This window comes from Papaver somniferum, chromosome 7 (genome assembly GCF_003573695.1).
Source record: "Papaver somniferum cultivar HN1 chromosome 7, ASM357369v1, whole genome shotgun sequence".
Taxonomy (NCBI): Eukaryota; Viridiplantae; Streptophyta; class Magnoliopsida; order Ranunculales; family Papaveraceae; genus Papaver; species Papaver somniferum.
In genome coordinates this window covers 173,298,851-173,317,529 of record NC_039364.1, presented here as the reverse complement: position 1 = coordinate 173,317,529, position 18,679 = coordinate 173,298,851, and the positions used below count along the sequence as shown (strand labels likewise).

The 18,679-nt window shown below is 36.8% G+C and overlaps 1 protein-coding gene across 2 annotated transcripts; it reads right to left on the bottom strand.

Annotated features, from left to right (window-relative positions):
* Positions 1 to 1,452: 1,452 nt before the first annotated feature.
* Positions 1,453 to 14,606, bottom strand: LOC113299068 (RAB6A-GEF complex partner protein 1-like). 2 transcript variants are annotated; one of them, XM_026547995.1, is made up of 23 exons: positions 14,159 to 14,606; positions 13,940 to 14,047; positions 13,255 to 13,403; positions 13,082 to 13,163; positions 12,503 to 12,918; positions 11,301 to 11,733; positions 10,977 to 11,200; positions 10,369 to 10,564; positions 10,076 to 10,221; positions 9,818 to 9,992; positions 9,638 to 9,691; positions 8,675 to 8,854; positions 8,304 to 8,416; positions 5,126 to 5,305; positions 4,980 to 5,037; positions 4,653 to 4,712; positions 4,503 to 4,544; positions 4,290 to 4,420; positions 3,387 to 3,522; positions 3,205 to 3,282; positions 2,929 to 3,045; positions 2,214 to 2,276; positions 1,453 to 2,108 (listed from the first exon to the last, which is right to left on the bottom strand). In XM_026547995.1, the coding sequence occupies exons 1-23, from the start codon at positions 14,303 to 14,305 to the stop codon at positions 2,022 to 2,024; spliced, it is 3,375 nt and encodes a 1,124-aa protein (XP_026403780.1). In that variant the 5' UTR covers positions 14,306 to 14,606; the 3' UTR covers positions 1,453 to 2,021. The 2 variants fall into 2 exon arrangements, with proteins under 2 accessions (XP_026403780.1, XP_026403779.1); XM_026547994.1 differs by having other exon boundaries at positions 3,387 to 3,525; positions 14,159 to 14,605.
* Between the last annotated feature and the right edge of the window lie 4,073 nt (positions 14,607 to 18,679).

Sequence of the window (18,679 nt, the reverse complement as noted above, 5' to 3'; positions counted from 1 at the left end):
GGAGGGGAACATTTGTATTATATGATGTCGCTTATTTCTAGTGTTTTAACTTGCATATCGTATTTAATAATACTCGATTATTATAATTTATAAACAAAGAAATTGTTGTAACTTCATGCTAAGAAATTATTATAAATGATTATTAAAGTAATACATGTAATTTATGTATGCGTTTTTTTGTCTATTTCTTTGATGTGTAACTTCTCATTACACATGCCATATGGATGTGTAACTTCCCGATACACATGTCATGTGCATGTGTAATTTCTGATTACACTTTCATGACACACCCATGTGTATATGGATGTGTAACTTCTGGTTACACATGTCATGTGCATGTGTAACTTCTGATTATACATCCATATATTGTTGTTGGATTCCGGCGGTGGCGGTGGATCTCGGCGGTGGTGGTTTCTGCTGCTGCTGGTGGTCCCTGGCGACGGTCGGAGGTGGTGGTTGGTGGCGGCGGTCGTCGGAGGTGGTGGTGGTTGGTGGCGGCGGTCGTCGGAGGTGGTGGTGGTGGCGGCCGTCGGTAAAGATGGTTGTGACATCATATTATTATATTTTAATATTTTGGGCTTAAATTTAAATTTTATTTAATTTGGGGCTTGACAATATATAAAAGGGTATGGATGTCTTTTGACAACTAGGGGCCTAAATTTAAACTTCTTTTAACTAGAAGTCTCGTATCATGGATTATCCATGAGTGGGGTCTGAGCCTAATTTCCCCGTGTAACATCTGCCATTTGATAGACTCGATGCGGATAACACCAAATCCACATGATTCCGTCCGTTGCTCACTCCTAAAAGGGGCTATTTTTATGGGCCATGGGTGGTCTAGCGAGTGCGTGCTTTTGACAACGACCGTCCAGAAAAGACCAGTTGACTACTGCACAGAGGAAGTGCTCGACAACATGTATCAAAAGATTCAAAACCCACTTTATTCGAATCTTGTAGTAGTTTGGACTTTGGAGTACCAAGCAAAACCTCAAATCCAACAATTAAACGTCAATCAACAGAGTAGTCGTCAGCATGTGGAGTCCATGACTCCAATCCAACTGTCTCAATTGCATCATTTATGGGTTTTGCTACTAGAAAACTTGCAGAAATTGAACAGAATTTCCACAGCTTTCTAGAATGCCTTCTTTTGCGGGAGTTGCAGTAATTCTAGATATGACAACATCCCAAGTAAATGAGCCTATTTTTTGCTACAAGTTTTAGACTTACCAAACAGTTGCAAATTTTGCAGGACCGACTAAATCTCAGTCTACCTTGTGCTGATTTACGAATTCTGCTTTGTGCCATTATTATTACAAATTGTTCTCCTTGCCATTGTTACATCATTCACTCTATTTTCTCTTTCTATTGATCGACTAGTGGAAGGAGCGAAGAATTCACTCATGATAGAGCATAATCCAAATTTTCTAACTTGCATTCAGTGCACTAATCAGATGAGCGTCGTGCGTTACAAAATTTTGGCAACTAACCCAGTTGGATATCCAACAATGGAATTTCATGTACATATAAACCAATGAGTATTTTTATTGGTTTAGTAAAATGGCTACTCTTTATTCAGTATCAAAAAAGACTAACTTATAATAGATGTACTACATAAAATTAAAAAAAACCAAAGAAAATGGTGAATTCAGCATGATGCATGATCACGATATGATACGGACTTCTGACAAACTAACCCCATTTGTATTTGCCAGAAACAACTCGCCTGCAACATCTCATCCATTTGGATAAACCTTTAACTTATGCAGAGCTGTAATATGGCAAGTGATGGAACTCCCTTCTCTAGAATACATAAATTTTCTTGAATTCATTTGTGTATTGTTATTTACATGGCTGACAAGGATTTCTAATCTACTTTAGGAAGAAAAAGGATGCGACTGTTATCAGCAAACCACTCGAGATTTGGGACAGTGATAACTTCTTCCCCTATTTGTTTGTATTAACAAACTGTATCACTCATATTACCTGGGATTGACTGGCAACTGATGTCTCAGAAAGTTCACTTACATGTCCTCCAAATTTGGGATGGATGAAAGTTGCTCCTCCAAAACTCTTAGCAAATCATAATATTCAGCAAATGCAGGTTGTGACTGAAAACACAAACAACATTTAAGAAGATATCCTCTACTGGTTGGTAGGAAATGACAGGTAGTAACTATGAAATCCAAATGGGAATTTTACTAAACAAAATATACCTGAAGAGTGATGCTATATGCTTTCCATAACCTCATATCATGTCGAAAAAGGTCAAAAAGAACCTGCACAGGATGAAAACATGCTTAAAATATTCCTCATTCAGAATGGACATGAGACATACAGAACTCATTATTATTATTTTGGTGTCCTCACTGATAGATAATATTCAGTATAGAGTAGCAGAAGCTATTGCCAGGTTTAGTAGAGTTCCAAATGAAATGCCATATGGTAGGATATAACCCTATTTTTTCGGTTGAATACCTCATTTACTGAAGCAATGTAAATATCTAGTTGGAAATGAAGCTTCTAGTTCAAATAAGTAATGCTTTCATTAATGAACTACCATTAAAAGATTATTTTGATGTTGTGAATTCCTTGAGACTAGGTGTAACCCATGCAATGCACTAATGCAACACCATGGAACCTCTAATGCTCAATGATTACTAGGCGTTAATTTCAACCATTGATGCATTGTTGACACCTCATCCAGCCGGTGGTTTGGTGGAAGGTTATAGATTTCACGTCAATCATCGATGTGTAAAAACACCCAAAGCGTGCTATCATGCATTTCCCATAGGTAGAATAGCTAACATGGACATGCTGACATATCTCGTGAAGAAATCAAAGTAAATGCTAAATGCATTAGAATTACAACTTGAAAGGTTGTATCATGTTATGCAGCATAACACGATGGACAGCAGAAGCCACTCATACCTCCGAACGCCTTAAAAGAGTAGCCAAGACGACTATCCACTCTTTAAACTTGACAGAGCACATATGCGCCAACAGAAATTCAGCGTCCAAGCGGCTCTGCAGGGTACCCATTTGCAGCTGCAAACACTAGGAGAGATAAGATAATGCTGATGCAAGATTTGACAAATAGCATTCGAATCATATATCATACAGTCAAATCAAATATAGAATTTACGTCCAACATGTTGCACCAAACAAATACAGATAAATAACTAAATAATAACATGGTAGTCGAACCTTTTCACCAATTAGTTCAAGTCCTGAAGCAAAATTTTCTAGGCGAACAGACCCACTTCTTTCCCGTTGAAGATACTCCTAAATAAGTTGGAAGAAATTAAGATATTTCTGAGTTTCTATGGCTGAACAAAGGAGGCAAAAGAAGAGTTCAGGTATTCCTATAAAAATTGGGAGATGCTCACCACCAGATCAAATTGTGTACCCTTTACGAATGCAACAAGTTTAGAAAGCTCTTTTCCCGACATCAAGTAGCTAGCATGGTTTTCCAGTATGCTCTTAACAGAAGCGACATGTGCACTCTGTTCTTTGACTGAGGTACTGCTGCAATAAAGAAAAAATTATCTACTTTAAGAGCTCAAAAGGATAGAGTAGCAAAAAAGAAAATAAGACAACTTCTGACAACAATTTGGGAAAAAGACTAAATACTACTCCCTCCGACCCACTATTAATTGACCTACTTTATAACTAAATTTAGCTATAAAGTAGGTCAACTAATAGTGGGACGGAGGTAGTACATTTGTCTTCCAATTTTGTAACTACCTACAGCGTTCCTAAGACTCTACATGCCACTGAGTACATTTTACATTAATGGTGTACTTTCCAAATTCAAAAATTAACTGGAAAAAGCAGAAGTAAAAACATTTGTTGAAATTGGTGAGAAGAGTTGGCAGACGACAAGGAAGATCAGAAACGAAGAGGTACAGGAACAAAAAAACAAATAAAGGGTGAGAAACTCAATAAAAAGCTGATGTGAAGTAAAAAAAAAAACAGATAAAAAAAAAAAGAAAAGACTAGACTCTGGACCATTTCAAGTCACGGCCCTACGGTTTTGGCTGATTTTCTTGTTATTATATGCAAACTCAAGCTTTGGCGTGATGTGTTTTCAATATACTACCTACGCAATTATGCATTTACCGAGGGCATACTAGAGTTGCATCAGTGGCATTATGTTCGGTATATATTAGGTCAGCTTTTAAGAGTTTACATTACTATTTATGTAACTCAGCACATCCTTTTGCAGGTAGAAACAAATTCACATCATTTGACCATTGGAATGACTTTCTTTTGAGGAAAAAGTCCAATACCTTTTAGAATCAAAAGATTGCCTCTTGTAACTAGACCGGAATAGAAAATAGCCCAAGAATCTTGGAGATAATTTGTCGGAATCCATATTCTGATTCTCATATTCCCTTCCAGATCTCAGCAAGAACCTCACCTGAGAACAAAATATAAACATCTCTATTTGAGTAACTCAAACAGAACATATGTGACCAATAGGAAATGATGGCACATTATACCAGCTCTCCCGCAAGTTCATATAAAGATTCATCAAGTGTAGCCTGCACCGAAATTGAATTCCTTCATCATTACACTGTAAGTAATGAAACTACCTAGAAAAATAGGATAAGGAAAACAGGCATTATGACCTATGAAACAAATTGCTTTACCTGTAGTAAGCGCAGGGCACAGTACTGACTGACTGCAGGACCTTCAAGCTTAGCAATCACCTGTTCCATTCATCACGAAATTAAATGAAAAACAATTTAAGATGTTCTTGTTTTCATCATACAGAGACAACAAGAGAACCAAAAAAAGAGGGTACATGAAAAGGCCACTAAAATGCAGTTTTCATGCATGAAGGAGAATCGGAGATTAAGAAGTAAGAACGTGAAGGCGCTTTCCGGTCAAAGATAAAACACAGGAGCATCACTAGAGCTCCATGGGTCTATACTTGGCAAGATTTCAGATGGGGCAAAAGTATCTGTAAGACTTACCAGTATATAGCATGCTGCAGTCCTATACCATCTCCGCTGAAAGCACTCCTCGAACAACCTGCAGTTATAACAAGACAGCCATAATGATGATTATAAACAACAAGAAAAGCAGGACGAGAAGTAGTTCAGAATAGAAAAGAACATACTCTGTTGATCTTCCAGCGGCAGCAAACAAATCTGCCCAGTGTCGCCCATCAGTTTTTCTGGCAACACTTACAACTACATCATGATATTCAGGAAAATTTCGGATCAAATCACAGGTCTTCTCCAGAAGAGAGAAGGCGGTAGTACTTTTGGGAATTGCCTGGTTTTTGCTTGAACTTTGCCTGTGACGAAGTACCATCATAAAAATATTGAGAACTGAAGTTGACATAGAAAAGAACATTTAGCAAGTCTCAAGCAAAAAACAACAGAACCTCTAGAACTTGAAAGATACTGCAATAAGGTGAACTGTAAAGTTCATTTATATAGGAGACATCAAAGGACAGGTTTTAATTTAGAACTCTATGTCGTTTGAGCTCAGGTAGCTCAATCATAATAACAGGGCAATCAGCAAGTGATACGTTCAGTTGTTGACCTAGTAAGCGATATGCAGCTTCAGCTCTCTGCAAATTAAATCCACATATGCTTATTCATGGCAGTGTTTTTACATATGGATATGGGCAACTTGGTTTAATTATTACAGGCAATTGGACAAACTAGAAGCCAGCTTCGCATCCCTCGTCTTAGAACATTTTCCCCATCTTGCTTTAAATTAGCACCTTCACATAACAATTTGCGAGTACTCCAAAAAGTTCCGCGAACGACTTTCATGATGCCAAACATTCATACTTCATTCTATGAAGAAAAAAAGAAAAGGCAAAGTTTCTTTTATCGGTCTCAAGTTAGACATGTCTAAAGCCTTCGATAGACTCGAATGGCCTTTCCTTTTTGATATTCTTCTACAGCTAGGATTTCATCAAGACTGGATTCAGCTAATTCGACGATGTATTACCACAACAAGCATTTCACTTCTTGTCAATGGGAGACCATCTGCTTCCTTCAATCCTTCACGTGGAATTCGTCAAGGTGATCCACTATCACCCTACTTATTTCTTATCATTATGGAAGCCTTTTCAAGAATTATTCAATCTCAAATTTTACAAGGAAATTTAAAAGGAATCAAAGTAGCAAAAAATAGCATGGAGGTGAGCCATCTTTTCTTTGCAGACGACTGTTTATTATTTCTTGAAGCTTCTTCGTCTTATCTTAGAAATTTGCAGCATATTTTGGATCAATTTTCTAAGGCTTCTGGTCAGGTAGTGAATCTCCAAAAATCCGCTATCTTCTTTAGCAAAAATGTTTCCCCTTCTCTTCGGCAGCATTTTACTAACATTTTGCATATGAAGATTATGGGTCTTGGCGAAAAGTATCTAGGTATACCTTTACTCCTGCATCGATCAAGAACTGAAAATTGTCGGCCTATTGTGGAGCACATGTCTGCAAGACTTCAAGGTTGGAGCAGTAAGATTATCAATCAGGCTGGTAAGACAACTCAACTAAATTCTGTTCTTAGTACAATGGGCATGTATCATATGCAAGTTCTGAAGTTACTTGACACTATCATACATAGTATGGATCAAATCCAGAGGAATTATTGGTGGAACAGTTCATTCACTCATAGGAATAGACACTTTATTTCTTGGTCAAAGATGAACATGCCGAAGAGATTAGGAGGTTTAGGCTTAAAACAACTTCATCATTATAACTCTGCTATGTTAGCCAAACTAGCATGGCATATTATTCATAATTCAGATGATTCATATGTGAAGTTATTAAAGTCTAAATACTTTCCTTATCATGATCTTAAATATGAACCTCCTCCTAATACTAACAACTCCAGCTGGATTTGGCAAAGTGTTGTGCATGGTATTCAGATTGTTCACAAATTCAGTAAATGGCAAGTTGGTGATGGCACAACAATAAACATATGGAAGCATAATTGGATTCCAAGTGAAACCTCAGCTCTGTGTTCTTGGGATGCACTCAATACATCTGATACTCAATGGGTCTCTCAACTAATTGACTCACATACTTCCCACTGGAATGTTGATCTTCTTTATCAGCTGTTCTCTCCAAATCAGGTGCACTCTATCTTAACTATTCCTTTGAATCTGCAATCTCAAGATAAACTAATTTGGCCTCTTACTTCATCTGGCCAATTCTCTACTGCTTCAACTTACCATCATTTATGTGATATTAACTCTCCATCAACACCAACTACTTTAAGCACTACTTTTTGGTTGAAATTCTGGAAAATGAGAATTCCTTACAAATTACAGATCTTTATGTGGAAGGTTATACATAATGCACTTCCTGTGAAAGCGAATTTGCACATAACAACTGCAGATGATAATATGTGTGTCCTGTGTAATACTCAGCAAATAGAAGATATCAATCACCTTTCCTTTTCCTGTCCATTTGCTAATGCAATATGGAAAGATTGTCTACCTCAACATTTTAATTATGTTCAACAGTTTTCTACTCTTCAGGAATGGATTGCTTCGTGGCCAACAGATTCGATCATCAACTTTACTTCAGACACTCCTTCTTTACATGGAATGATTGCAACTATTTGGCATATATGGAAATACAGGTGTAAAGTTCAATTTCAGCAAGAAACTGTTAACCCTAACTCTGCTTTACTGCCTCTTTTTAAGTATCTCGCTGATATTGTCAACAGTACTCATGCATCACATACTAGACATCATGTAGAGCATGTATATCATTGGAATCCTCCTCCACCAGACTCTTTAAAAATCAATGTGGATGCTTCTTTTCATAAGCCTTTTCAGGTGGCTGGAATTGCTATGTTAACAAGAAACTCTACAGGCTCTTATGTTGCAGGAAAAGGAGTTCTTAGAAGAGTGAATCATGTTCATCAGGCTGAAAGTTGGGCCTTACTAGAAGCTATGCACTGGGCAATACAAAACAACTGGAACAAAGTCATCTTTGAGTCTGACTGTAAGAATGTAGTTTTATCTGTAAATGAAGGTTTGCTTCCCTACTGGCAATCTTCTCCTCTGTTAAATAAGTGTGTTAAGATGTGTAATAGTCATAACAGCTGGTCCTGTGTGTATGTCCCTAGAGTATGTAATAAGGCGGCAGATTGTTTGGCTAAATCTGTCCTTAGAAGTTATAATCCTGGAGAATGGTGGTTTGTTCCATCAGCAGCTCTCTCTGTAAAACTAGCTAATGATGTATCCTCAACTTAATATATATATATATATATATATTTTTTCTCTTTGTCAAAAAAAAACAAAAAAACATTCATACAAGGAATACCTGGATATTTCAGCATCAAAAACAGTAAAAAGGAGCCACTCCAAGCAGTGTGAAAAGTGAGGCTTTTCTGCAGATAAACGAGCTAACCGTAAAGCTTCCTCACTTTTCTTCCTCTGTTGGATAAAAAACATAGAAACAAAATATAAGAACATATACAAGATGTGGCAACAAGTACTATTACTAGGTTGTACACGATAAGGGCACTGATCCTTGGCTCATCTATTTCAAGTTCAGTAGCATTTTGATGCCCCAAACATAAACCTTATGAGATGATAAAATTCACAGCTTGTGGTAATTTAACACTGTAATTAGGAATATGCTACAAAGCTAAGACCTCTAAATACCAGAAAAGCAACAATTGACCTAGGTACCTGAAGAAGGTGGCGCAGTAAGCAATGCAATATAGTTTGAGCCTGGGGGGTAGGCTCGAAACAAGGAAACTCTGTGCACGCTGAAAATGACATTCTTTGGGAAACACCCACAACAACCCCAGCATTTGGAAGAAGGCCCAGAGGATAAACCTCACGATCAAATTCCAATTCTGGATCCAACTGACGCAAAGACAGCAAGTATTACAATGTAAATTGGTTAGCGAAGATTCCAAATTAGCACAATACCCATTCCGTTATCAAATTTAACTTTTAAAAGATTTGCTAGAATTTCAAGATAATAAATAAATTAGAATTTTAAGATGATAAACAGAAGTCCTTGCATCATCTAGATGAATCTAGAACGAAAACTGAACATGTGATCAAATTTCAATGCAGCTCCAGGGACATAAATCGTAGTTCAAATTCTTTTTGAATTGCTTCAAGGTCTCTGGCATTTTGGTAGAAACATCTTAGAAGCATATCAAACCACCAAACTATGCATATGTACAAATAGCCAACAACGGTATCCCAGGTCTATTGGAATACGATGTATAATAGTACATTGTCTAGATATCCAAACATCACAGCTTCTAATTTGACAAGTTATTTACACAGATGGCATAAAATTTGAAATTTAGATCGACATAACAAAATTAATAATGTCAAGTAATACCACTACCTGAAGAAGTTTCTCTACAGTATTTCTATGATAACCATACTCTTTTGTCATTTTTGACAAGTTCTTTTGCATATACACATGATGTCAGAAAAAGGTTTACGATTCTACAGAGGTGAGATTGACAAGTTCTTTTGCATATGCATATGATGTCAGAAAAAGGTTTACGATTCTACAGAGGTGAGATACAAAGAGTGTTGTTTTGAGAAGAATTTATTATAATTTTTACGGAGTAACCAGGTCAACATACTCATATCCATGTACTTAAATGGGGGTGTAAGCAATACCTGCAAGAAATCTTCCTGCTTAAACGGATCGACACCAGGAGACGGATACCAAACCTGTAATAATAAGCTTCCACGAAGGATCAACATTAGCCTAGCAAACATGAGTAAATATACAATGTAGAAAGACTACACTCAGTCCTAGATAAAGATTTTCAAAAAAAAAGTTTAGATGTGCATTACCTGCATCCCGCGATGGCCATAATCCAACCATGACACTTCCTCAATCAGATTTGCTTTCTCTTCAGATTGCCCACAAGTAACCCAAAACAGTTCTACTGAATCTGTCAGCTCTCTCTCACGCCCTTCATCCAAATCAAGCAACGAAAGCTCCCCATTTGTTCGCAGAATTAAACATCTGAAAAGTTGAGATATATCGTTCAGCCACCTCCTCTACGTCAGTTTCCAAACAGAAATTCAGTTATCATGTGAAGAACATACCTAGAGGGTTGTCTGACTAAAGAATCAGATAAGGATGAAAAGTTTTGTTTAGACGAATGTTCACTTGAATGCTGCTCAGGAATGAAACGCATAGCTGCAGGATGGTTCTTTGCAGTCATGATCGATAGCTCTCGTACTGTAGAAAGCTGTATGTCATTTTATTACTTACAAATGCTTATAATGTAGATATTCTCATGAAGTGCTTTGTTTTCTTCTGTTTTCTTGTCAATGCAAATGAAAACTCAAAAAAGATAAAAACTGTTCAGGAAATGTCGCTTAAAGGGTTCTTCTACCTGTAAAATTGGAGTATTAGATGGTGAAAGTTCCCCCATGATTTTCACGTAAAATATATGAACATCAAATGGCCGATATGTAACGAGTATGTAATCTTCAAACACGTCCATAACAATTGGCTTGCCGAGCAATGTTTTCCGACAAAGTAGAGAACTCTGATCAAGATGATATCTTGGATAAAACAACAACTCATACCTACAAGGCATCAAGTAAAAAGTTACTTCTCCAAGATTACTATGTACCACCAGTAAGCAAATGAAATAGTACTCATTATTTTGGAACCTGGGCAACAAAAACCAGGTGATGCTACGTATGGCACAGGTTGAAGGTTGTATAGATTCTAGACAAAGAATTTTCATGCTTTAAAATGCAAACGACGCATTGAGGGCTGCCCATGTTACATGGCCTTAAAGCATATAAACCAGCCAACTAAATGATGAGAAATAATGCTTTGGACACAGTGCACCTATTTGACATTTATGTCCACGAATCCAATAAGGCATCCACAACTTTCTAACATCAAATAAACTGTATTGATGAACTAAAAGTAAACGAACTCTGAATCAGGTAAAAGTATGGAACATTACGACCCAAAGAAAGCACCCACATGTTAGAGGAGCTGACATAGTTGCAGATAACAACAATTTTACCCAACCACAACAAGCCTTTACTCTGGATCTTTTGCTCTTGGGTAATATCTCCAAACACACGCCATTTTTTGTAGCGTATATCATATAGTATAAGCCCATGTTGACCAGCAACTGCTAAGTACATTCCATCCTTGCTAGCAGCCACATGTAGAACCGGCCAATTTTGAGAGATATAAGATACCTGGGCAGCAACCACAGTTACATCAGGAATGTACCTCTGATTTACAGCCATCAGAAAGCAGGTTATTCAAAGTAACAGGTTTATAGCTTTTAACACATACAGGAAGGCTAAGATGGAGTATCTTGAGTTCATCAGTATCTTCAGACTGCACAACAAGCAACCTGTCTTCGCTGTAAATCACTTGACGAATATGTGTTGTGCCCGAAACCCCTCTATTGAGACAACATTTTCCAAAAGAAAAGGAAAGAATCCTCTCCATAGACCCTTCCTCAATAGCATAAAGCCTGTAACCGTATTCATCCCACTGCATAACTGAGGTCCCACTCATAAGAGGTTCATATTTAAAATCTTGGTTTGGTTTCACCATTGGCGAAGAGGCAGAGGATAAACCAATTTGTCGAATTGTACACATCAAACGGCAACCAGAAAGGGACCAAACTGTAAGTCCTCTCAACTTCCAGCCAACTGCAAAAGCAGAATTATCAGGTGCCCATTCTATACAACTGACTGAACCAGTGTCTTCCATGGAATACCTGCATTCAGGAATCATAAGATTATGACAACAGTTCCTACTAGAAGTTTTCATAACTTAAATGAACAAAAACAATGATAGGCTTCGGAGGCACGAATCGGAGAACAATGTCCAACATATTGACAGCTGATGCTTGAAATGATCCCCTAATGCAGTAGCAGTGATATATCCAAACAGAACAGTGACCTCAAACTAGTGTGGTGTTGAAATTCCAAAACTCAAGAATAGAGATAAAACGAGAAGCAATCTAGTTTTTTGAATAAACTTGATCTTATCAATCAAATATATGTACAAAAGCTTACAGAGGGTTCACAAGAAGAAAAGTACAACACAAAGATGCAATAATAATTACATGAGGATATTATTCCTAAATCAACATGACTGCAGATCTTATTTTAGGTACAGACCATATCTCAGAGACATTTGAACTACTTTATCCCGTTTTTACATAGAATGGAGTTAACTGGATAACTTCTTCGCATATTAAGCATTTTTATATAATTCATTACTCCTGGTTATCAATTGGAATTAGTTGCAAAGACCAGCAGATTACACCAATATATTCGATGTTAAGCAGTCATGCTACAGTTCCCACATATCATCCACAAAGGAACTGAACAGAGAATAGCTTTGCTTACGATATATAACATCAACGTATAACAGACTATACCCCCATTACAAGACAGAAGAACGAGCAACAAGCCAAAGCTGAGTCATGAAATAAATTTCGCACATCAGAAAAGATGCATGTACCAGTGATTTGCACTTACCCCCAGTCATACAAAGACACAGTTCGAAGCAGAGAAGCAGACTCTGCCAAGTCATATAACTCAACAAGCCCTCTTTTGCTGCCAACTGCAAGGATTTGTTGGTCTGAGGCTACTGAAACACACACAGCATCTCCTGAATCCAACCATCTTTCAGTTTTAATAGACTCAATTTGCTTCAAACCTTTCTTACTAACTGAACATAGTGCAAGTTGTCCATCAGAATATAATACAACTAGAAGCCTCAGTAGCAAAGAGAAATCCAGCTGCGTAATAGCAGAACGGTTGCTGAAAACCTGGGTAGCTGCTATGTCTCTTTTAACCCCTTCTGAAGATCGCCCATTCTCTAAAAATTGGGACGGTTGAATGATATCATCACTATCACGTGGGCGATAATCAAGTTCAAAGATCCCAGAGAACTGTACCAAAGAAGTAAGTTAGGTTATACAAAAAAAAAAGTAGAACAGTATAATACCAAAGTTTCTAAGTGGAGAATCTACGCAGTGCTAATTGACATTCCCTAGCAAATTATTTTGATCAATTAAAAAAAATGAAACTCCATCAAACAAAATCCACACACACCTCCCCTTTCCAGGATATAAGTTGTAAGGATCCATCTGAAAGTCCAACAAGAAGATGTTTGTTGTCACACACAATATTGCTCCTGAAAGAACATGGGTAAGCATAACCCAGAACGATAGTTCCCAAAACTATATAAATAAATGTAGATAAAAATAGTTTGAAACATCTCTTACATTGCTAAATTCTTATCTGCAAAGGGAACTTGCTCATTAAGAACCAGATTAATATTTGCAAGAAACAGCCCAGAAGGTTGCTTCCCCCCAACCTGTAGTCTCTTTTCAGTAAACTGAACCTTAAAAATATGGAGGAAGAATGAAGACGTCTGCAAAAATAAATTGAAAACGTAAGTGGGCATCATACTTAAGAATGTAAATAGAAGTATGTCATGACAAAGTAAATGTGAACTTCATTTAACTAAGTGAAAGAAGCGCTATGTGAGCATATAATTATAGCACTAACATATCCGATGGTTGATGGTTAAATATATAGCATTTCCATGTTAGAGGCTTGATAGATTAAACCGCAGTCAAGTCACCTCATAATATAATATGAAAATTTTAAAAGGGATCACAACAAAGCTTTTCGGTATACAACATTTTATTTCAGTTCCAAACAAGAAGGTTGTTTCTTACTTTATGCATTTAGTTTACAAACATCTCTAGTCATCAACCACAGGTTTAACCCTTAAAGTGCAAGGCAACACTTGAGAATGATCTATAAAAACTATTCAAGTAACAGGCCTACCTCTCTATAATTGTCTCTATAATTGATTTTCGGTTTACATATTATTCCACTCGAGTGACACAAAATGCTTCTAAAGAATAGAGGAAAAAAAAAATAAAAAAAATAAAAGCTTACCACTAGTGCAATCAATTTGGTATCCGGACTCCAAACAGCCTCTACATACTCTCCTTCAAGTTGTACTGATTCCGAATCTCTCTTGTACTTTCCTAGTCTGATCTTATGCTGATTCAGAAAATGCAGAGTGTCAATTACCAAAATGGTTAAAGTAAATAGAAGAAAATAAAACAAAAAATGATGATAAATATGAACTGAAACTGAAACCGATCTCGATACCTGGGAACAGCTCCAGAGCTCTAAATGAGAAGGAGCAACAACAAGTAAGAGACGATTGATAAGTTTGATGTAAACGATCTTCTGTGAAACAGGACATAGTCCAGGTTCAAGAGGGATGACTTGAGGCCATCCGTATGCCATATACATCTTGAATTTTCTAAAATCAAAATTCTGCTCGGTTTAATTTTTATTGTAACTAAAATCAATCAGCATTCAAATGGAAGATGAAGAAGAGTGAGAAAGATCAGAGAGATATTAAGAAAGAGTATTTTGATAAAAGGAGATGAAGAAAATTATCAAATCTGAAAATGAATCTGAAAAACCCAATTTGGCAGATCGACTTTGGGGGGTTCTCTAATTGGCTCCAATTGTAAGTTAGAAATTTACGCTTTGTTTGTACTAGTAAGAAACCCGTGGTATGCACCGCCGAGCGCATGGTTAGCTTCAAATTACCAAAACATTAGCTTTTGTGTTTGTCCGCTAAATTTACATTATTTATTTTTAACTTAGAAAAATTTGAAAGCAGAAAACTAAATCATTCTTGTGTCTAGTTTATTTGGCCAAATATCAGCTACGTGACGTCATTGGCAGGGCGGAGCCAAAATTCATAAGAAGGAGGCGCAAAAATTTGCTTCGGTAGATAAAAACAATTAGGGCGTGTAAAAAGAAAAATTAAACTTGTAAACAGTGGTATACCAAAAAGTAAATGAAAATTAGGCTTTGGAGTCGGTTGGGCAGAAGATGTAAGTGTACACCCCAGTATTGGGTTGGCTCCATCCCTGGTCATTGGGGTGTACACTTGCATACAAGATAAGGGTTCGAAATTCATCATTTGTATCCTTCTCGCCCGCTTTAGGAACACGTTACCAAACGCGAACCTAAATTTAAAATTTGACTAGATTGAAGACCGATAAGGTAACTAGCTTATAGAAAATCTTTCGAAAGGAGTGTATTGGGTATTTCGTTAGCTTGACTCAACGATCAGGAAGATTATTTTAAGTCGATTATAGCCGCCTTGTAACCTACGAAAACGTGTCATAGAGGTAGAGTTATTCAAGCTCCTTTGAGCCTATCCTCCTTCTCATCTGTTAGAGCATTGGTCGATTGAGCCCACAAGTTTTGCTATCTCAAGATTGTTGTCAATGTTACGTGATCAAAATTTCTAGTCTACTAAGTCAAGTCTCGGTCTAGGTTAGAATTTGTGGTTGAGTATCAGAGATCACCCTTGAAGACTGAAGATCGAACGAAGACATTTTGAGAATTTCTATGTCAGGTATGTGAAGACTGACACATTCTATTTTCCCCATAATCTCACCATTCTATATATTGAGACTATGTCGTACGACTTCTAGTAGGTTCACAAAGAAGAAGTTCCGAGTCAAGCTTGTCTTGTGAAAAATCTCGAAATATGATTCTAAGCAAAGATGCTCAACGGTCCTTAATAATATTAGTTATATGAATTAATTTGTGGATAATTGAAAATTTCTCATGCAAATGCTTTTATCACTTGGGAATGTTTCAAACATCATGAGAGACAAATATTGAACTTACTAATATTTCTACTTAGGGAAGGTTGACAAACCAGTTTGCAAACCATAGATATATGAGTTTCAGAAATATAGGAAGGTTTGCGAACCAGTTTGCAAACCGCAAGTTCAGTTGAGAACAGTTCACGAACCTGGTTGGCGAATCGTGGTGAACTGAATTTTCAAAGTTGGAATAATAGGCTAACAGTTGGCGAACCCGGTTCACGAACCGTTGTCAACTGAGTTCGGTAGTCTTGTAGGGTTCGCGAACCCGGTTCACCAACCGTTGCATCCTGACTCGTGAACAAGCCATGCGGTTGGCAAACCGTTGTACCAACTGTCCCGGTTTATATTTTAGTAAATGCTCAAAGACTTATTTTCATAATATGTTTAACATTACTAAAAGTCTCTTAAACACTTCTAAGACTTCATTGATCACTTAAGCACTTATGTGTGTGCATCATGATTAAACTCTTAGGTGTTTGAATAAATACCAAGTTGCTTTTAGTTCTTTGGCTAACTTGCCAAACCGAATGGTCATTATACACGGTTCAGTAATCGAACCTAAGTGTATATTCTTCTAATGTATTTTTCAAGAACAGAGTTTGCTTGATTCTCAAGTTATCCTAGCTTGAATTCTAAGAAACCGCCGGTCTTGGAAAAACAATTAATAGAGATGTTCTTTCAACTGGGAACATCAATCCTTGATACTTTGTGTCCTAGTTGATTCTAGAGTTGTCCTCTATTGACCTAGATTTCCTTTGAGAAACATAATTAGGTTAACGACTAAAAGATTCGCTTTGGGGATTCGGGAAGCTAGGTCCGACTATCTTTACCTTGATAGTTCGTGAATCCTAATCTTGTTTTTCTGTTATCGAGGTTCTCGTAATCTCTTTCAGGCAAGATAGATAGAAATCATGAAGTTCTTTTCGTCTCAGACTTTGTGATTTCTTAAGATAGAAATCTGAAAACTGATCTTAGTTGATCTTTTGAAGATTGTTCTTGAGAGGTGGTTAAGAATCTAGGCTGCTCTTCGGGAGTAGTAAGTTCCAGATTTGTGAGGTTTGCTCGCTCTGTCTATTGCAAACATATTTCCACACCTTGATCTTTGATATAATGGGAAATCAAATAGGCTTATTTGTTAGAGGCAGATTGGTATCAAAAGTCCTCACTGCGGCTGAAGAAATTCTTATGTTGTAAAGGATGTTAGGTAAGGGAATCAAGTGCGTTGAGCCTTACGAGGTTCAAGAGACATAAGGAGCACGACTGTAACTGAATCACTTTTAAGGTGAATTCGGTCTCAACTACATTCCAGTCCGAAGTCTGATAATATGGTAGTGTCTGTAGCGGCTTAATACAGTGGATGAAGTCCCGAGGATTTTCCTGCTATTGCGGTTTCCTCGTTAAAAAAATTCTGGTGTCTTGTGTTTTTCCTTTTCCGCGTTATACTATTTATCTTTATAATTGGATTTGCACAGGTTTGTACATATCCAATCTAAGTAGATACGTCCGCTTAATTGTAATCGTTTATGAGACATGTTTCTTGTAGAATTCATATCGTGAACAGGGTAGTCAATATCGGTTGTATCGACCGATGTTATAGGTTTTTATCGCGTATCGGAAAAAAACTATACGATATCTAAAATATCGGCGATACAAGGATGGAACGATAAAAACGCTCGTATCGGCCGACACAAACCGATATATCGGGCTCACCTGTACACTGATAATATCGACAAGAGTATTTGGTAAAATAAATTATTTATATATTAAAATTTATAAACGTAACCTTTCTTCCTAATTATATTCTTCCTCTTAACCCTTGAAAACTCAATCTGATTCAGTAATGATGTTGGAATATGATTGAATTTGTACAGTGAACCTTTTAATCTTGAGAATTAATGCATCGTATAACACCAAAATTTTTAGATTGAAACATTTATAAATATTTAAAATTCTTGGTCTTAATGATGTATCACCTGTAAAAACCGATATAATCTTTTGTATAGGTGTATAGGACCGAGCCGATACGATACCGATATATGATATTAACTACTTTGATCGTGAAAGATAGATAACAAGTTTAATCCCTTGGCAGAATTGGATAATTTTGATATGGCTAGATTGATCTTGGATATTGATTTTTGAGACCGTCCAAGTACTCTGCTTAACAATGGTTCATGGACTTTGTCTGTATCCATACACATGCTGATTGAGTAAAGGTTGAGATATAAATTTTATTTATATATATATATATATATATATATATATTGTCAATGATCATTCAATTGGGATACTTGTTATTGTATTAGTTTTGTTTATACAGGTTGTCCAACAAAAAAGTTGGGTGTATTTGGTATCCACTGCATATTCATCTTCAACCTAATTCGGATCGTTCTCAAAGGTCTGCTAAAACTGTAACTAGTTTCCTTTTGGAAAAATATAAGTTGTCTAGAAACAATCTAAGTGGAGACATCATGTTTTTTTGTTTGCTAGATTCAATAAGGATGGTTTGGCTGAGTTAGCCTTGCTTGTGTTTGATACAATTCCCTTCCAATTAGGATCTATTTTTATTTTTAGTCTCTCTAGTATATGAAAAGACCGCTCGAGATAATCACAGAGCGAGATTGGAAAAGAGACACTCTAGGTCGTTGGAGTAGTGAAAAGCATAGTAGTTTTGTTTCTAGAAACAAGGATCTCGAAGACTCTTACCGAGAGAGCCTAGTTTTTGGAAAACATAATTTTAAAAACTTGACATTGTGTGAAGAAGTTATTCCTAGTCCTTTGATAGTGCCAGAAATGACAACTTTAAAAGCTTTGTTGAATCCAACTAGGACCACTCGTCCATCATGTATCAATTTAGCTAACACTGAAGCAAACTGTTAGGTGAAACTTGGGATCATACAGATGCTTCTAGTCTTCTTAGGGAAAGAAAATGAAAAATCATGTTTCCATGTTAGGGATTTTGAGGAAATCTGTAGTACTATTAAAATTA